This window comes from Protopterus annectens, chromosome 2.part0, assembly GCF_019279795.1.
Source record: "Protopterus annectens isolate FY-2018-M chromosome 2.part0, PAN1.0, whole genome shotgun sequence".
Classification (NCBI taxonomy): Eukaryota; Metazoa; Chordata; order Ceratodontiformes; family Protopteridae; genus Protopterus; species Protopterus annectens.
The window spans coordinates 1,235,461,590-1,235,479,362 of NC_056728.1; the positions used below are offsets into that span (position 1 = coordinate 1,235,461,590).

General features: G+C 39.3%; 1 protein-coding gene across 2 annotated transcripts in view; it reads right to left on the bottom strand.

Moving 5' to 3' along the window:
* The window catches only part of CORIN (corin, serine peptidase), a 1,415,152-nt gene that overhangs the window by 156,779 nt on the left and 1,240,600 nt on the right, over window positions 1-17,773 (bottom strand). For both annotated transcript variants that reach the window (XM_044061411.1, XM_044061410.1), the window contains one exon: window positions 12,079-12,208. In XM_044061411.1, the coding sequence (XP_043917346.1) occupies window positions 12,079-12,208 (130 nt within the window). The remainder of the gene's footprint in view (window positions 1-12,078; window positions 12,209-17,773) is intronic.

Sequence of the window (17,773 nt, forward strand, 5' to 3'; positions counted from 1 at the left end):
GTTTGTCACCTTGCTTAATTTAACCTACTTTTTCCTGATACTTTTATTATTGTTCAAATTGGCTTATTTTTGTAATTTTTGTATCTATTATTCTTTGCCATTTTGTATTATAATGAATTTTATATACATTGTAACCTCCTTGTTGCTATTGTGTATTGGAGCTTTTCTCCCTGGGCCTTCACTGAAAATTGGCTATTTTTAGCCCAGCGGACTATTCCGGTAAACAAATGTCAATAAACAAATGTCAATAAAATAAATAAATCATTTTTGAGGCTGGAGTATTCTGTTTGGGGGACCTAACTAGAAAGACTGCTCATGTATTTCATTGTACCTTGCACTATCAAGTAAGTTATTAGGGAATAGTAATTCCCCTATACTCAGTCAGGAATATAGTGAAGCTTAGTTTAGAGATTGTTTTTCTTTATTTGTATGAGTCTGTCCATCAATATTATTTTCAATATTTCCTGTGATTTGAACTCTGTGGTTTTCTGTGAATATATATACACACACACACATATATATATATATATATATATATATATATATATATATATATATATATCATTATTTTCATGTGCTTTCATTATTTATTATTAAATATATTATATATATTGTGGCTAGTCCTTTTTAGAAAATATTTAAGCTTTGAGAGTGCTTATATTTACTTGGTGACACTGTGTGGGCCACTCCAGAAGTCCTTGCTGTCTTGGTCAACTACTACCATTTGTATTAGCATTAATATTACACAGTATAATTGGACACCCTTTGCTAAGGGCCTTAAAGTAGCTGATTGTGGAGTGTCTGGTGGCAATGATAACTACCTTATACTATGGGCAGAAGAGGACACAGGAGATAACTTTGTGCCAGCCTTTCCCAAGTGTTTGTGTGTGAAAGATCAAATATCACAGTGTGCGTTTGTGTGTGTGTGTGTGTGTGTGTGTGTGTGTGTGTGTGTGTGTGTGTGTGTGTGTGTGTGTTAGCTACATGCAGCAGGGATACCAAGCATTTTTAGCTTACAAAGAGGTCTTGGCTTGGACACTCGGCTGAGGACCTAACCCTACAGCTATAACAGTGGGGAGTTTTATTGGAAACCTGAAGATATACAGATACCATGATCCAGATCCCAGACTGAGTGTGTTCCCTGTGTGTTCTTAAGAGAAATTATGCTAGATGCAGAGAAGTCTGCATCTCGAAATACCGAGTGTATCCATTTGTATTCCACGTGCATGTCCTTTTCTAGTATCAGTCATCAGGATTCAGGCTCCTTGATTACTGGTCCAACATGGGGATTCCACATATTAATGTCAGTGGTGGGATTCAGGCTCTTTGATTACTGGTCCCTTGTGGGGACATCACGCATTGGAGAGCAGTGGTGGGATATTAATTGAACTCCTGTAGTCTGTAAGCAGTTGTACTAAAAAAGTTGTACTCTCAAGTAGCCACGAAGTAGAGATTTAGAGTTTCATATCACAATAGTTTTATTTACTTACTTTTTGTTAGCTTAGTTAGTCAGGGAGAGCAGGCAAGGATGTAAGAAGAGGATTATGGCAAGCTGACAAGGAACCAGTTGGCTGAGATGTGCCAAGCCTAAGGACTTCTGCATGCCAACCTGACTAAAGGGGAAATGATTACAGCTTTAGTCACATTTATGGCACAGACCAGAAACCAGGAAGACAACCAGTCTGGCATTAGGGACACACAGCTCTCAGAAACAGGAGAGTTCAACTTTTCCTCAGCGGACTTAAAAATCCATCTGGTGTTAAAGAGACTTGAACTGGAGGCTAAATGTATAAAAGTCTAATCATCAAAGAAACTGTGGCTTTAGGAGGCTGAAGAAAATGAGAAACGGCTGCATGTGGAGGCCAAAGAAAATGAGAGACTGCGGTGTTTGGAAGCCAAAGAAAAGGAGAAGCAGCATCAACATGAGAGAGATGCTGACTCTTTGCCAAGGTCATGCAGGTAATGGAGAAGGGAATAACCAAACCCCAGAAGCAATAAAGGTCAGTACATTTCTTCCACAATTTACAGAGGTTGATAATTTTGATAGCTCTATTCATATATTTGAAAGGATATGTAAACAGTATAATGCTGACCAATGACTCTGGGTATGGCTCCTGACCCCCTTATGTTATGGTAAAGCTGCAACTGCTGTCTCTAAATTGTCTGATACTGACTGCTTAAACTATGCTACAGTTAAAAAGTGTTTATTGGAATGTTTTAAGTTAACACTTGAAGCTTACACATAAAAGTTTTGTGAGCATACACACAAGGCAAATGAAAGTGTGTGCGATTATATTGCGGAGTTAAACACTTATTTTCGTAGGTAGGTGAATGGGTGCCAGGTCACCACTTTTCAAGGTCTGGCAGACCATTTGGTGAGGGAACAAGCCCTTAGCACTTTGCCTGAGGACATGAGAATCTGGTTGGCAGACAGGGAATGCAGCTCTGCAGATGAGCTGGGGAAAAAAGGATATTTCTACTTAACAAGTAAGGCATCACTGCACAAGAAGGGGGTACCCAGTGCTGCACATGGATATAAGGGAACCCATGGTGGGCAGCATAAATGGTCCCAACAGACTCCACCAGTCACAGGGGAAGCCACTAGTTCACTTACATGGCCAGGATCAAGGATTAAATGTTTTAAATGTAACCAGTGTGGCCATGTAGCATATAGATGTCCACAGATGCAAAGTGGGGAACAAAAGGTGGGGGAGCCAACAGGGGGAATACCAGAACACCAGTGGTAAGTTGTCTGGAGACATCAGGGGTACCAAACTACCACAACAGGTTATACCCTACATTAGTGGATGGAAAACAGTCCACTCCTAAGAGAGACACACCCTCTGACATAACCATTGTGAAGCCTGCAGTGGTTAAAGAGGAACAGTACTTGCTTGGGCAGTCCACTCCAGTTAGAGCTTCAGGAGGCATGCCATTCCAAATGCCTTTGGCTAGGGTTCACCTTGACTGGGAAGGTGGAAAGGGAAACAAGCAAGTAGGTGTATTTGGGGATATCCCTACTGATGTCATGATAGGGAATGATTTTGATAATGCAGTACGAGGCTTGGAGAGAGTGGGCACTACCAACTGCACACAGGGAACACACTCAATGTGGGTCTTGCAGCCTGGGAGAGAGCCAGACAGAGCACATCCCTGAAGCCAGGGCTGGTTATGTGACTAATTCAGGGAGAAATATATCCTGTAGTAGTGAGTGTGAAGATGAGCCACAGCTGCTGGTAGGTACTGATGTTCCCTTGGACAGGGTGACTGCAAGGGGAGAGGTGAGTAGTACCCAGGATGACAGTGAGACACCACTGTCAGAATATACCAGACTTCTTGTGGAAGGGAAGCTGTGAAAAGTCACAAAGACAGAGTTGAAACAGGCTCAGCTCTCAGACTCTACCTTAGAAGGCTTAAGGGAGGTAGCTAGGTTGGTGCCTGATTCTCAAGGAAAAGGGGAGTATGTAAACTGGAACAAAGGGTTGCTGCATGGAGAGTGGACCCCTGAGAGAGGGCTAGAAGGTGAGGTAATACAGCAGTTTAGTGCCCATAGCCTACCATCTGGCATTTCTAGTCATAGACTATGGCATTCCCTTTGTAAGTCATATTGGGCATAAAGCATACCAAGAGACGTATTATGCTGAACTTTTATTAGCCTGGGATTGTCAGAGGTGTATCAGGGTACTGCAGGACCTGTGAGCAGTGCAAAAAAGTAGGCAAAGCAGAAGAGAAGGTCAAAGCTCCTTTGATGCCTTTGCCCGAGATTGAGAAACCATTTCAAAGGATAGCTATGGATACTGTGGTGTCTCTAAGTCTCCCAAGTTCCACAAGGAAGACATATACCCTAGTGGTAGTAGATTATGCTACTAGGTACCCTGAGGTGGTGGCTCTGTCCTCCATTGAGGCAGAGAAGGTGGCAAATGCTTTGCTAGAGTAGAGATTTTCAGCAGGGTAGGTTTCCCAAGATAAATACTGACTCATACAGGTGCTAATTTCATGTCAGACCTGCTGGCTTGTCTGCGGGAGCGTTGTAGGGTGAAGCACCTAAAGACCACCCCCTACCACCCCAGAGTAATGGTCTTGTGGACAGGTTAAACTCTACACTAAAGACCATGCTATGGGCATTTGCAGACCAGTTTAAGAGAGAGTGGGAGAAATATTTACCCCATCTATTGTTTGCTTACAGAGAGGTACCCCAGGAATCCACACATTTTTCACCCTTTGAGTTGCTGTATGGGCATAGGGTGAGAGGACCTTTAGATTTGATACAGGATGAGTAGGAGGGTGAGTGTGAATCCCACAAGGAGTCTGTTGTGGCATATGTCCTAAACATCAGGACAAGGATTAGGGAGCTCATGGGCTTGTCCCAGGAGAACCTGGCAGCAGCCCAACAGCAGAAAAAAGTCTGGTATGATAGGAATTCTTGAGCCAGAGAGTATGCTGTGGGACATCAGGTGATGGTGCTAACTCCTTTTAGACACAATAAGCTTCAGACAGCTTGGGGGCACCTTTCAAAGTAGTAAGGAAGGTCAGTGATGTTAACTTCATGGCATAACTGCTAGGCAGGAGGCAGGGGCACAAATTGTACCATGTTAAGATGATGAAACCTTTCCATGACAGGGAGGCCCTTGAGTATGTGCAGTGGATGGCTGGAGGAGTCTGAGGGGGATCTGGTGACTGATCTCCTCAGTGGGGCTCGGACGGGCACCTTAGTGGATGGGGTAGCAATGTCCCAGCAGATATCCCCTACCCAGGTTTCAGAAATCTGAGCAGTATTACAGGAATTTGTGGACATGTTCACTGGGAAACCAGGGTGCACCCACCTAGTGCAGCACCATGTGGATACAGGGCCCCAAAGGCCTATCAAGCAGGCCCCTTACAAGGTGCCTAAGTGAGTCAGACAGACTCTGAGGGAGGAGACACAGGAGATGTTGGAACTGGGACTAATCCAGGATTCCAGCTGTCCATGGGCCTCACCAGTGGTGCTGGCACCAAAGAAGGATGGCAGCACCAGGTTCTGTGTGGACTGCAGAAGATAAAATAGTCACACAGAGTCACATCCCTACCCCATGCCTAGGGCAGATGAAGCCTTAGAGCAGCTGGGTGGGGCTAAGTATCTGACCACTATTGATCTGACCAAGGGCTACTGGCTGGTGCCCTTGACTCCCAACACTAAGGAGAAGTCAGCCTTTGTGACTCCTTTCAGCTTGTATGAGTTCATGAAGATGTCCTTTGGGATGTAAAATGCCCCAGCAACTTTCCAGAGGCTGTAGAGCATATCCAAACAGACGCAGGAGATTATGCCCTTGCTTACCAGGATGATATTGCCATCTACAGCCATTCCTGGCAAGAGCACCTTCAGCATGTCAGGGAGGTGCTGGGCAGACTGCAAAGGGCAGGGTTGACCATTAAGCCCAGTAAGTGTCAGATGGGTATGGCAGAGGTTGCCTACCTGGGACATAGAATGGGGAGTGGTAAGATCAGGCCAAAACCTGACAAAGTGGAAGCCATTTAAGCATGGCCAGCCCCTCTTACCAAAAAGCAGGTGAGGGCATTCTTAGGATCTTCAGGGTACTATAGAAGGTTTGTTCCCAATTATAGTACCATAACTACTCCCTTCACCGACCTGACAAAGGAAAACAGCCAGATAAGGTAGCATGGACCCCAGCATGTGAGCAGAAATTCCAGAAGCTTAAAGGAGCTTTGGGAGGATCCCCTGTGTTAGCCAGTCCAGATTACAGCAAAGCATTTGTTGTGCAGATGGATGCTTCAAACCATTCAGTGGGGGCTGTACTTAGCCAAGTTTCCTCAGAGGGAGAAGAGCACCCACTGGTATATCTCAGTCGTATACTCCAGCCTAGGGAGGAATATTATGCAGCTATAGAAAAGGAATGTCTAACCATAGTATGCGCACTGCAGAAATATCATCCACCATTCAGATCAGTTTTTATAAATTGTTCTCATAGTAATATGACCTTTCCATAACTGTATTACTAATCTCTTTCCTTCTTCCTTCCATGCTTTCTCATTTACCCTTTTTATCCCTTTGTCTACTTTACATATTCCTTGTTTTCCTTTATCTCTAGCCATATTGCAAGATGATCAGAAAATCCTATTTCTACTACCTCCCCTTGTATAACTAAACCTTCTGATACTATAAAATAATTAGTTCTATACATACCACTTTTGTAAATCCATGAATTTTTGTCCCAAAGTGTTAACTTACCACATCTTATAACTTGTAACATTTTTCTTCTATCATTTCCTTTCTTTTTGCACTTGCTTGTTAAATCACAATTAAAGACTCCTGTTGTTATAATATTCATATTTATAACTACAGAGTCCAAAAGCTGATGAAATAAGCTTTTCATGTCTTTACAATTGATATAAGCGTATGTTATAATTCTATACACATGTTCATTCCATTTTAAATCTACGACGGTTAATCTTCCCATTTTTGCTAAAGTCACATCTAATATCTCTACTGTGTTTCTACAGCTATTCCAGAACATCACTCATTTCCCAAATTACAGAGGATCTTTCCTCCCCATAGTTTGTCTGTTTGTAATCTTTCTTCATTTGTTAAAAATCTTGTCTTCTAATACAATTACATCAACATTACATGTATTACACCACTCCAAAATCCCTATTGTTATTACTATATTCTTAATACTAGTCACATTTACAGAAAGCACTCTAAAAATGTCATTTTTTGCTTTTCCTTAAATTCATAGTTTCATAAGTTTATAGTTAATTAATGGGTTAGCGTTCTTAATAGGCCATTCCAAGCTTAGCCAGTTTCCCTCCCAAAGATGAGAATCAATCACTTCACCTTGCGTCTGAGTCAGACACCTTAATCATTATACCATTCCCAGTCATTAGCTGCATGCATTCTTGTCATCCAGTCCTTCCTTTTTTCTTTTGTACTTATCCCTTTCAATTTTCCTTTTCTGTCTTTTACCCTTTTAACAATAGAATTCTTTTGTTTTGTTCACTACCTCCCAGTGTATGACTTCTTCACCACTTACTTCAGAACCTTCTTCTATGTCCTCTTTATCATTTTTTCTCATGTAGGTTTTCTTCTGTGTCTACTACTTTTAAAATGTCTTCTCTTTGTTCATTTTCTTTTCTTTCTTTTTCTTTTTCCTCACTCTTATTTTCATTTTTTGCAATCCATCCATAAATGGCCAATTTGATTATAACACTTCAGTTCACATGTTTTGCATCATGTCCCGTTTCCCAACAGATATACAATTTTCTTTTATCACAGTTACTTATCAAATGTCCTTCTTTTCCACAAAATGTTTTGGGGTTTCCTCAGTATTTTACAACACCCTTATTCCCCCTCCAAATGTATTGTGCTTGTTTATGTGTATATTTTTTCTCTTTCTATTTTAACACAATATGGCAATCTCATTTACCAGTCCATAAACCCCTTTTATCATAAAGTTTTGCAATGTCCAGTACTTCTTTGCATAGACTTTTCAAATGTCCTTTCAAAGTCTCTCTTTCTACCTTTGAAATTTTACATGAATTGCCTTGTTTCCCTGTTAACTGCTTTCATCACATAAAGATTCTGTGGCTTAGGGTCTTTCTTGCTTCATATTCTCTAAGAAAAATTTCCATTAAAAAACAGTCTGAAATATAATGCCACAATATGTCTGTTAATAAGAATAAATGGCCTTACCTGATGTGCTTTTACACTCAAAGGAGCCATTAAATTGCCCCACACTTCATACCTGTCCATTTATTTGCTTTCTTTGCTTTGAATCCTTACTATGTACTTCTGTTTTAATTTTCTTCTGCCTTCTTTCCTGCTACTCCCCTTTTCGCATGACTCCTCAGGAAATGTCTCCTTCATTTTCTGGCTCAGTCTGCGTTACCATTTTTGTAAGTAAATCATCCTGCAACCCTCCCAACTGGTGGGCTGTAATTATACATTGCTGACTCATCTCCATCAAACAGATTTCTTTGAAACATCTCCTTAGAATCCTGCACACATTCTCTGGGGTTGACATTTGCTTTCTCCTCCATTTCTCTCACCACTCCATTATCTCCCTCTCTCCCCATCTGCCTCCCTGTTTTTCTGGGCTGCCTCTGCACCAGGAAAATAACCAGGAAGCGCTACTGCAAAATGGATCCCACTTGCAACAATGATGAAAACAGGAATCCCCCTGGTGTCCTGGCCAATTTTCCACTAGTCATTACCACCTGGGGTCTCTTCTGAAAAGAGGCCATTGGTTTAGAGGGATTAACCCAGTCAACAAAGTGTAAGTAAAATAAAATAATAAAATGTAAAGAGCCTTTTACAATTCTAACAGGTGAGCTTCACAGTGACATGAGTGTTCCAGTAGTATGCTCAAGACTGTATGTGCGATCCTCTGAAGTATGTGAATTTAAGCATGATGACAGGCAAATACATACAAAGTCCAAAATTGTTGTAGCCCGGTGTATTCCATAAGTGTAAAATTGTTGTAACCTGATGTATTTCCTGTTCTCCAAGGCACAGAAATCATGGAGTTATAATATCTAAGTAGAGGGGTAGTGGGGGCGCAGGGGAAGTTCCTTTCTGGAAAAAAAAAGCTTTTTGGTGTCACAGTGAGTTTTACACTTTGTTTTTATAAGGATTGCTCATAATTTTCAAAAGCTCAAGACTCACATTGTAGAGTCTCAAACCATTAGTTAGGATACGCTATTTTTAAAGTAATTTTAAGGTTTTTAACCTTATTTGCACCGAAGCAGCACCTCTGCACATTTGGAAACCTTTTCAACTGCTCTTTTTATAAAAAAATCACCTCTTAAAAACCTGTTTTTCATACACTGACATCACTGACAGAAACCTGAACTTTAACCTTAATGGCATCAGTGTAGGAAAAACATATGTGAAGTTGCACCATTAAAGTGTATGGACACACCAGATGGTACTCTAAGGTAGCATCATGATAGGAAAATGCAGGGAAATGCATTGCGGTACTTGAGTTATCAAATAGCATAATGTATAAAGGAAGGTTGGAAAATCACTTTAAGTTGCATTATTAACAATGTCAGATGCCACAGTACTGTTTTGCAGAAATATGCACTATCCAGCATACATGTTTTCAGTCAGAAACTGAAAATCATGTGGGCTACTGTATACAGATTTCAATGTACATTGTGTTCCACTGTGACATATTACTTAACCAGAACTTGTTTCTGGAGTACCACCACATATCTCTCAAAGGTTTATTTATCTGTTTATTTATTTATTTGGCATTTATTTATGGGAAAGACCAACTGGGTCATGAGGTACCCATTTTCAGCAGAGGCCCGGGTAGAAAAGCTCCAGTTACATATGGTTAACAGACTGAAAAACTAGACAGAGATAATAAAATCATAACATTCAAGCACAAATTTGAAAACAGCACATTAGTTTGTCAGAAAGAGAACTTAACAGACATAATAAAGTCATAACATTGAAGCACAAAATTTGAAAATCTACACACTAGTTTGTCAGAATAAAATCTCAACAGACATAATAAAGTCAGAGTGTTCAAGCATGAATTATAAAGCCTGATAAAAGGAAGATGCATCATTATTTATATAACAGATAATTATCGTAACGATTATTAATATTGTAGAGGTCATGCAATATGGAAATAAATTATATTGGTGAAGGCATAGGATAGTACGAGAAGAGAAGGGTAGGGTGTGATAGACGGGATAGTAGGAATAGATGTGGGAAAGGCATGAGTATAACCTCAGGGGAGTATGTGTAGAAGGGAAGGGTAGGGTAAGTTAGCAGTGGTAATACAGAGAGTAGAGGTAGAAAACGGTATAAGAGTACTTCAGCCTGGTATAACAGGGACAAATACAGGCTTTGTTGGAAGTATTCTTTTGCAGAGGTTTTGAAGGAGTGCAGGTAAGTTCCAGTTTTGATAGTCAAAGGAAGGGAGTTCCATGGTTTTGCCACAGAGCAGGAGTAAAGGCTTAGGCTGGTGTTTTGTTAGGTTTATAAGTTGTGAGGAGATGTTTGTCTTCAGATCTGAGATGTTTATTTGGGATATAAAAGTTGATTAATGGGCTAAGAGCAGGACAAGCTAGTGGGCTGTGGATGATTTTGTACACCATAGTAAGTTGTACGTATTGGAGGTTGTGGGGGAGTTCAAGCCATATTAGGGAATGTAGGGCTTTACAGTGATGAGTTAGAGGGGCTGTGTTTAGGACAAATTTGGCAATTTTGTTACAGCAGCTTTCTAGTTTTTTTTTTTCTTAGGGAGATCTGTCAGTTAGCTAGAACTGGGGCCCCATATAACAGTGAGGGCAAGAGGTAGGTTTTGGCCAGGGTAATTTTGGTAGCTGCCTTGAGGAAGCTTTTATTCTTGTATAGCATGGCTAGTTTTTGGTGTTTTTTTATACTGTTTTGTATGCGTACATCAAACTTGAGATTATCACCAGTTGTGACACCTAGTAGTTTGGTATGCTGAACCAATTCAGTTTCTGTATTGTTGGCTGGAAAGATCTTGAAGTTTGTTTAGTTGCAGCTATGGGGTTTGTGGGTGAAGAGAAGGAGCTTTTTTTTTTTTTTTTTTTTGGATTCAGTAGCAGTTCAGAATTGGAGAGCCATGTTTCTATGGAAGAGAAAACTTGTGTTATGTGCTGTAGGTGAGTTCATGTGTCTGATACGGAAATGATAGTGGAGTCATCTACATATTGAATTAGAGTGCCTTCACCGGAGGATGTATATAAGCTATAGATGAAGGCAATAAATAGTAATGGGCTAAGGATGGGTCCATGAGGTACACCTGTGGAGGGTGATGTGATATGGGGAGATAGAGCTCTGCCATTTTACTGCTTGCTGCCTGTCAGCTAGGTAGCTAGAAAACCACTGAAGTGAGTAGGAGGACAGACCAATGCTGGAAAGTTCTTTGAGGAGTTTGGGATGAGATACCATGTTAAATGCTTTTGACAAATCTGGAAATACTGCAGATACTAGTTTGTCAGTTTCACAGGCTTTGCTGACAGAGTCCATGAAAAATAACAAGGCTGTTGAGGTACTGTGTGCAGGTCTAAATTCTTGTTGAGTGTGGGAAAGTAGGTTGTTGTGTGTAAAATGGTGGAGAAGTTGTAGGTGCACACATTTTTCTGCAATCTTAGAGGGGGGCAAGATTGCAATAGGATGAGAGTGTGTAATGTCACCTGAGTTGCCTCCCTTATTTAAAGGGATAATGTGTGATCTTTTCCATAGGTTAGAGACAAGTGATTCAGCTATGGCTCTATTAATTAAGATGCTAACAGGGAATGCTATCGCCTCTGCGGCAAACTTTAGGTATTCTGGTGGAGGTTGTCTGCTGAGGTTGAGCAAGGTTTCAGTTTTTGTAGTAGTAGATGTTAAACTAAAACAATAAAAATACAAATATGTGCATGTCTACATATTTTAGTAATATGTTACATCTATTATAATGCTTTCCCAGCCTCAAGGTGCTAGAGGTCTTGCTACTAAGGATGTAATGATGCATAATGTCTGCGGTTGGGAAATGGAATGACAGAAAGCAACAGAAAAAAACAGCTGCCTTGGAAATAGCATATTATATTATATTATATTATATTATATTATATTATATTATAAGCTTTCAAATGAATATTTTAAAGAGACGGATACACTTAGGATGGGGATAAATTCCATTAGTCAGTCTGATGAAACCAGTGCTGAAGTATTATCTGAAACAAATTTTAGATCTGAGACTGACATAGGTAGTGACTTCTACCCTATAATTTATACATCATTTAATGGAGAAGAACTGATCTGGAAGTAGCATTTTTTTTTTTTTAATGTTTTAATACTGACCCATATTTTGTGGTATACTTACAAATCTTTGGCCTGAACTTCTCAGATGATATTTCTCAACTTATAAAAATGATTGCAATTAAATGTGGATTACTCACATATTCATATCTCCAGCAATAATACAGTGATTTTCATTTAGTGCCAAGCAGGGAACAGCTGTGATGGAGTGAGTGCAATGAAACAGCGTGTTTACAAAGCAAGGCAGTGCACATGCTGCTGTGAGGTACTACAGCTCTACAAGCTACTGACCTTACCCTAAACCGATCTGCCTGCAGGCCATCCAGCTGAGCTCCTCCTCCCAGTCATCAGCGCAAACATGATAGTCGGCTGTCGACTTGTGAACTATTAGCAGAGACTCAGGATTTGTGCTTTTTGACAGAGTCACTGAAACAAAACAATCAGGTATCAGATGTGATGTGAGGCTGCACTTTGCAAATATGTAAACTTTTAAAAAGATGTCAAGTTTATTAACTTCCAAGCTTTTCAAAATACTTAAACTTTATTCTTGGAAGTTAAAAAAACAGTAATAAGGTATGACATAAAATGCCTTTTTTTCACAAAATAGCATACAGTTACTAGGACTAAAACTCTTTGCTAACATATTCAGAATATGACTGAGTTCCTTATTAACTTCAAGAGTTTCAATTAAAGTGAAGGTATTAAAGTTAGTGCCTTGTTCTACCTCCACAATTAACTTTGACAAACGTAGCTCCACATATAACATCAAATTGCCTCTTACATAAACGACTGCTCTTTTATAGATATACAATATGCCATATTTCATTACATTTAGGCTGGGATGCAAAAAAAGGCACAACAAACCTGTGCTCAGTTAATTTTCAAGGAGATCACTGCGCAGAGATCCACAGACCTAATCATACATGTTTTAGGCACTGAATAGCTCTGGCAGTCAGAGCAAATAGCATACATAATTAGAGGATCCTGTAGTGCTAATGGGATAGGCAGTGTGAGGTTGTTTTACACTTATAGCAGCCCTGCTCTAGGGCACATGACTGATGTGACAGACATTGCAAAAAAAGGCAAGCTGGAGTGGCAGCGTCAAGGCACCAGTGCATAGGTGAATTTTGTTGTTATCAGGCACAAGAATAGCAGTATAGTAGTCAGCAGATAGACCGCTGGGGGTATGCACAGCAAAGTGCCACCATCTTCATTGTATAAATGGGAAGGAAAAGGGGTACATAGGAAAGGAAGAAAGGGGAGAAACAGCACACAGAGTGAAGAACATGTAAAGGCAAACAAATATATTAAAAGTGGAGACAAAGAATAATTTTTTTTCAAGGAAAAATCCCCTTTTTTGTATATGCAAATGAAGAGTATATGCATAAGGTAGTGAGTGTTGCTTGTATATTTGACAGAGGGAGAAAGACAGCCATCAGGAACAGACAGACAAATAAGCATAGAATACAGACTCAGGTATATTGGGGTGGAAGATAGAAAAGTTTAGGAGGAAAATAAACAAACAGACATACAGAGGCTAGATAAATGGTGATGAGGATGGTTAGACAAAGAACAAGGACTGAGGAATGACAAATTAGGGAGAAAACACCAGGCCAGAGATAGGTTAGGGTGCTGGCATTGCTGAATGCAAGGCAGGCCAAGAAGGCAATGATCCTAGACATCACTGGCATGGGTGGCAGATATTAAGAGCCAGGTGCTACTCCATGGACCCAATGGGTGGGGCCTGCCATTGTTTGACTCCATAAGCCACACCAGAAAGTACAGTTATCTGTTTACTTCAGGTACAAACAGCTTCAACAACTGATGCCAAAATCCCATGGTGTACCCTGCTGGATATCGTCAGAAGAGGAATCTTTACTCTTTTTCTCCTAAGAAGCAGACAGGAAGGAGACCAGTGACCTCCAGAAAGGGACTTCTCTGTACCCCTTTTGAAAGGCAGACTTGATTCTCACTGATGTCTCATTGTCAGAGACTTATGAAGGAGACACAGTGTACTTAATTAGTGTTACTGTTTGTTGTTTGCAGAAATTCATATATTATCTCTCATACTCTACTCTCTTCCAGATTATTAAAGTAAGGGCAGGCAATGAGACTGAATGAGGAAGTGACTCTGTTGTCACTGGTAGGGTTGAATCTAGAAAAAACAATGATGAGATACAACTTCAACTAACCATTAGCCAGCAATAAAACAAGCCTTCTTTCAATGTCAGTGAGATATCATTTTTAGGAGGAGGCATAAAGAGTTGAAGTCTAGCCTTACAATTTTCTGCATAGTTCTGTTCCAGATGAATTGTTCTAATGAAATCTGTGATTCCTACCTAGAAGTGATTGCAACTTGCATTGCCAACTTTTATCTGTGTTCTGGCTTCTGGGAGTTCTGAGATGCTGGATTGACACCAGGAAGTAACATCACATAATGGTGAAAGACAAGATGTCTTGGCTTTTTTGCCTCATACCTACAAGTGTGTCCCATAATATAACTGCTAGCAAAGAATTTGCATATATCGATGGCCTCCTCTGTCATTTCAGCTTGAGTAGACTCAAAGGTAACAGTATGTCCTCAAGAGAAACAAATTCATAAGTAGGAGTCTGATTAAACAATAGCATGAACCTGATGTTATTGGCAAAGAGTGCAACAACTGTAATTCTGCATCAGTCACCTGACAATCTGGCACAGGTAGAATAAGTAACCTTTATTTATAGTCAAAGACTATTTTAATACTATTTACTGCATCCTTTTCAAACTCTTAAAGTACCATAGGTGGGACAGAGGATAGCAGATGTGTTTACAAGACCATACCAGAATATGTCATAAGCCATATCTTGTTTTGTTGATATAACTGAATATACCAAAGGATTAATTTTGCTGCTCATGTAGGGCAGTGGCATACATTGAGCATACCTGCCTATGATTTTTCCACTTGCACTGTGAATGTGCATCTACTATTATACATGGTGGTGCTCACAAAATAGAAATCTTGTCATCTGTAGTAGGTTAAGAACATTAGTATTAGTGTCATTGTCATCAACAAGTTTAACAATGACTGCCCCAGATTTCAAGGGTAACATATCTATCCTTATAGAAACAGTATCATTTAATACGTTACCTGTTATGGAATGTTCCTTTCAACAAACACATGGACACTCAGTTTCAAAGCTTTGCTAGTAGGTAACTGTTGCAGAAGCAGTATTAGCTGGAACATCTTGGCAACTATTGTACATGGTGCATTGTTAGATGTATTGACTATTATCGTGTCCACAGCTGCATACGTTTCTGATGCAGCAGATTCTAGCCCAGACTGATGTACTGTTGACTGTTTTAGAGTTTCCCTGTTAATTAGATGTTACTGTCGTAGCCTTACCTCTACATTTTTCACTTAGCCTCTTACTAATGCAACAATAACCTCTGTTTCCATCAAAGCGCTTAGCATAATATAAATGACTATCTACTGACAACATGGGATTACCTTTTTGAGAAGGTGAAGTTGCATGTAACTTCTCAAAATCTCAGAAATGCCAATCTCCTCTCAACCAAAATCTATTTTCAGTCAAGAGAAGTCATTATTTCGTTCTACTCATCCCTCATCAGTCCAATTCTAAAATACAGTGCTTCTTTTACTACATACCTTTCCAAGCACCAAACCCAACTTGAAAAACAACAGTCATTCTGCACCACAAAAATTTGGGTTTTGTAAGCTGTGTCCCTATATTTGTACACAGAAATAATTAATCTTTAATAATGGCTTGAATAGTAAAATTAGTTTCATTAATGGGAATTGTGTAACATCAGGAATGGTGAATCTAGCATCATGTTCTGGATGCCACAGTTTTTATGTAGGAAAGACCGAGCATGCACCAAATAAAAGAATATATGATATACAATATTAAAAAAAAATGTATGAATAATGCTTTATATAAACATCATTTAGTATACAGTGGTCCATGCAACTACAAGTTTGGAATATTAGATAAAATACCTCGGGATACAAAGGGTGGAGACCAGGAAAATTTAATATAATTCAGAGAATTAAAATGACAACTGCGTTTAAATGCAATTAATCCACCTGGTTTGAATGATATGGCATCAGTTCATTAAAAATGAAAGAAATAATTTTATAGTACCTTGTAAGGTAGAGAACAGCAACATACCTTGATTTCCAGATAATTTGTAAACGACATCATATATTATGCAGTTTATTTATTTTTGGTTGTTCATATACATATACATATACATTTTTTATCATGTATTAAATTTTTAACAATCACATATATTAATGAATATTTAATATCACAGTGTGTTGGATTTTAAAATATGCACTTCAGCATTGTACTGGTTTGTTGCAAAAGTCAACACATACTATGCCTTTAAGTTAAATTGTATAAAAGGAAGTGATGTGTGGGGAAGTGCAGATTCTGAGGAAGTTCCAGCTGAGGAACAAAAAGCTCAATTTTTTTGAATAAACATGTTTTAAACATTCGTATATTTTTTCAGTGTCTTTCCAACATCAGACTTCAATGTAAGTCATTTTTTGGATGGCTAAATCTCATGCTCACTTCCAGGTCTTCATTTGTGGTTGGCAGCATCCTGTTTGTGGTTACCACAAAATTTCAGCTATAAAGAACCTGTGTTACCTAGGTCATCTACGTAAAAGCCACAACTCTCTTCCCTGTCTTCCTAATATCCTTATATGGTGATCTATGCATGGCACATAAGACCATAAATGACCAATCCTACTTGTTTTACTGCACAACTGCAATACTGATATTAATACAAATACAAGATCAAGGGGCCTAATATATATTGCAAAACGAAGCTTACTTGTTGATGTGACAGATGCCTTCCAAGAAATTCCCCAGCTCCAGAACAAACTCCCACTTTCTGTAAAATAAATACAAGCAAAAACAATGGCAACAACCACCTCGGGATAAAGTCCAAGGTTTAATCACACTAAAAACAGTATAAAAACAGAGCAAATGTACTGATATGTAAGCACTTTCAGGCTAATGCCCTTCTTTAGACATTTTACTAATGGTAAAAGCAGTCTTTATGCAAAACGCCAACCAATCACAGATCAATAATTTAGCTGCCTTTTATTTAGGGCTGGTTTAAGGGGAATTACATCATTGAGTCCCAGGGATCTATGAGCTGTTAGCTCTATGATCCATCTAGAGTCCTGATACTCAGTTTCATTGACCAAATCCCCTCCCCTAAAACCTTTGTACATACTCTGTATAACGGGAAAGCTAAAGTCATGTCCTGGATTTTGTAGGGCATGTTGATATAAAGCATTGTGTTCATTATGTAATCTGATGGAAGACAAATGATTCAATATTCTATTCTTTAACATACAATTCATCTTCCCTACATAAAAACTTGCACAATATTTTACATGTAGCTATGTAGATCACATTCATTGTTCTACAATTGGCATGTGTATTAAAATTATATATTTTCATAGTAATAGGATGTATAAACGTTGTTTTTGTATTAATATAGGTACATGCCTTACAGGACCCACAAGATCTAGTCCCCCTAAGCCTGGATTACATAATGAACACAATGCTTTATATCAACATGCCCTACAAAATCCAGGACATGACTTTAGCTTTCCCGTTATACAGAGTATGTACAAAGGTTTTAGGGGAGGGGATTTGGTCAATGAAACTGAGTATCAGGACTCTAGATGGATCATAGAGCTAACAGCTCATAGATCCCCGGGACTCAATGATGTAATTCCCCTTAAACCAGCCCTAAAGAAAAGGCAGCTAAATTATTGATCTGTGATTGGTTGGTGTTTTGCATAAAGACTGCTTTTACCATTAGTAAATTGTCTGAAGAAAGGCATTAGGCTGAAAGCGCTTACATATCAGTACGTTTGCTCTGATTTTATACTGTTTTTAGTGTGATTAAACCTTGGACTCTATCCCATGGTGGTTGTTGCCATTGTTTTTGCTTCTATTCATTTCGTC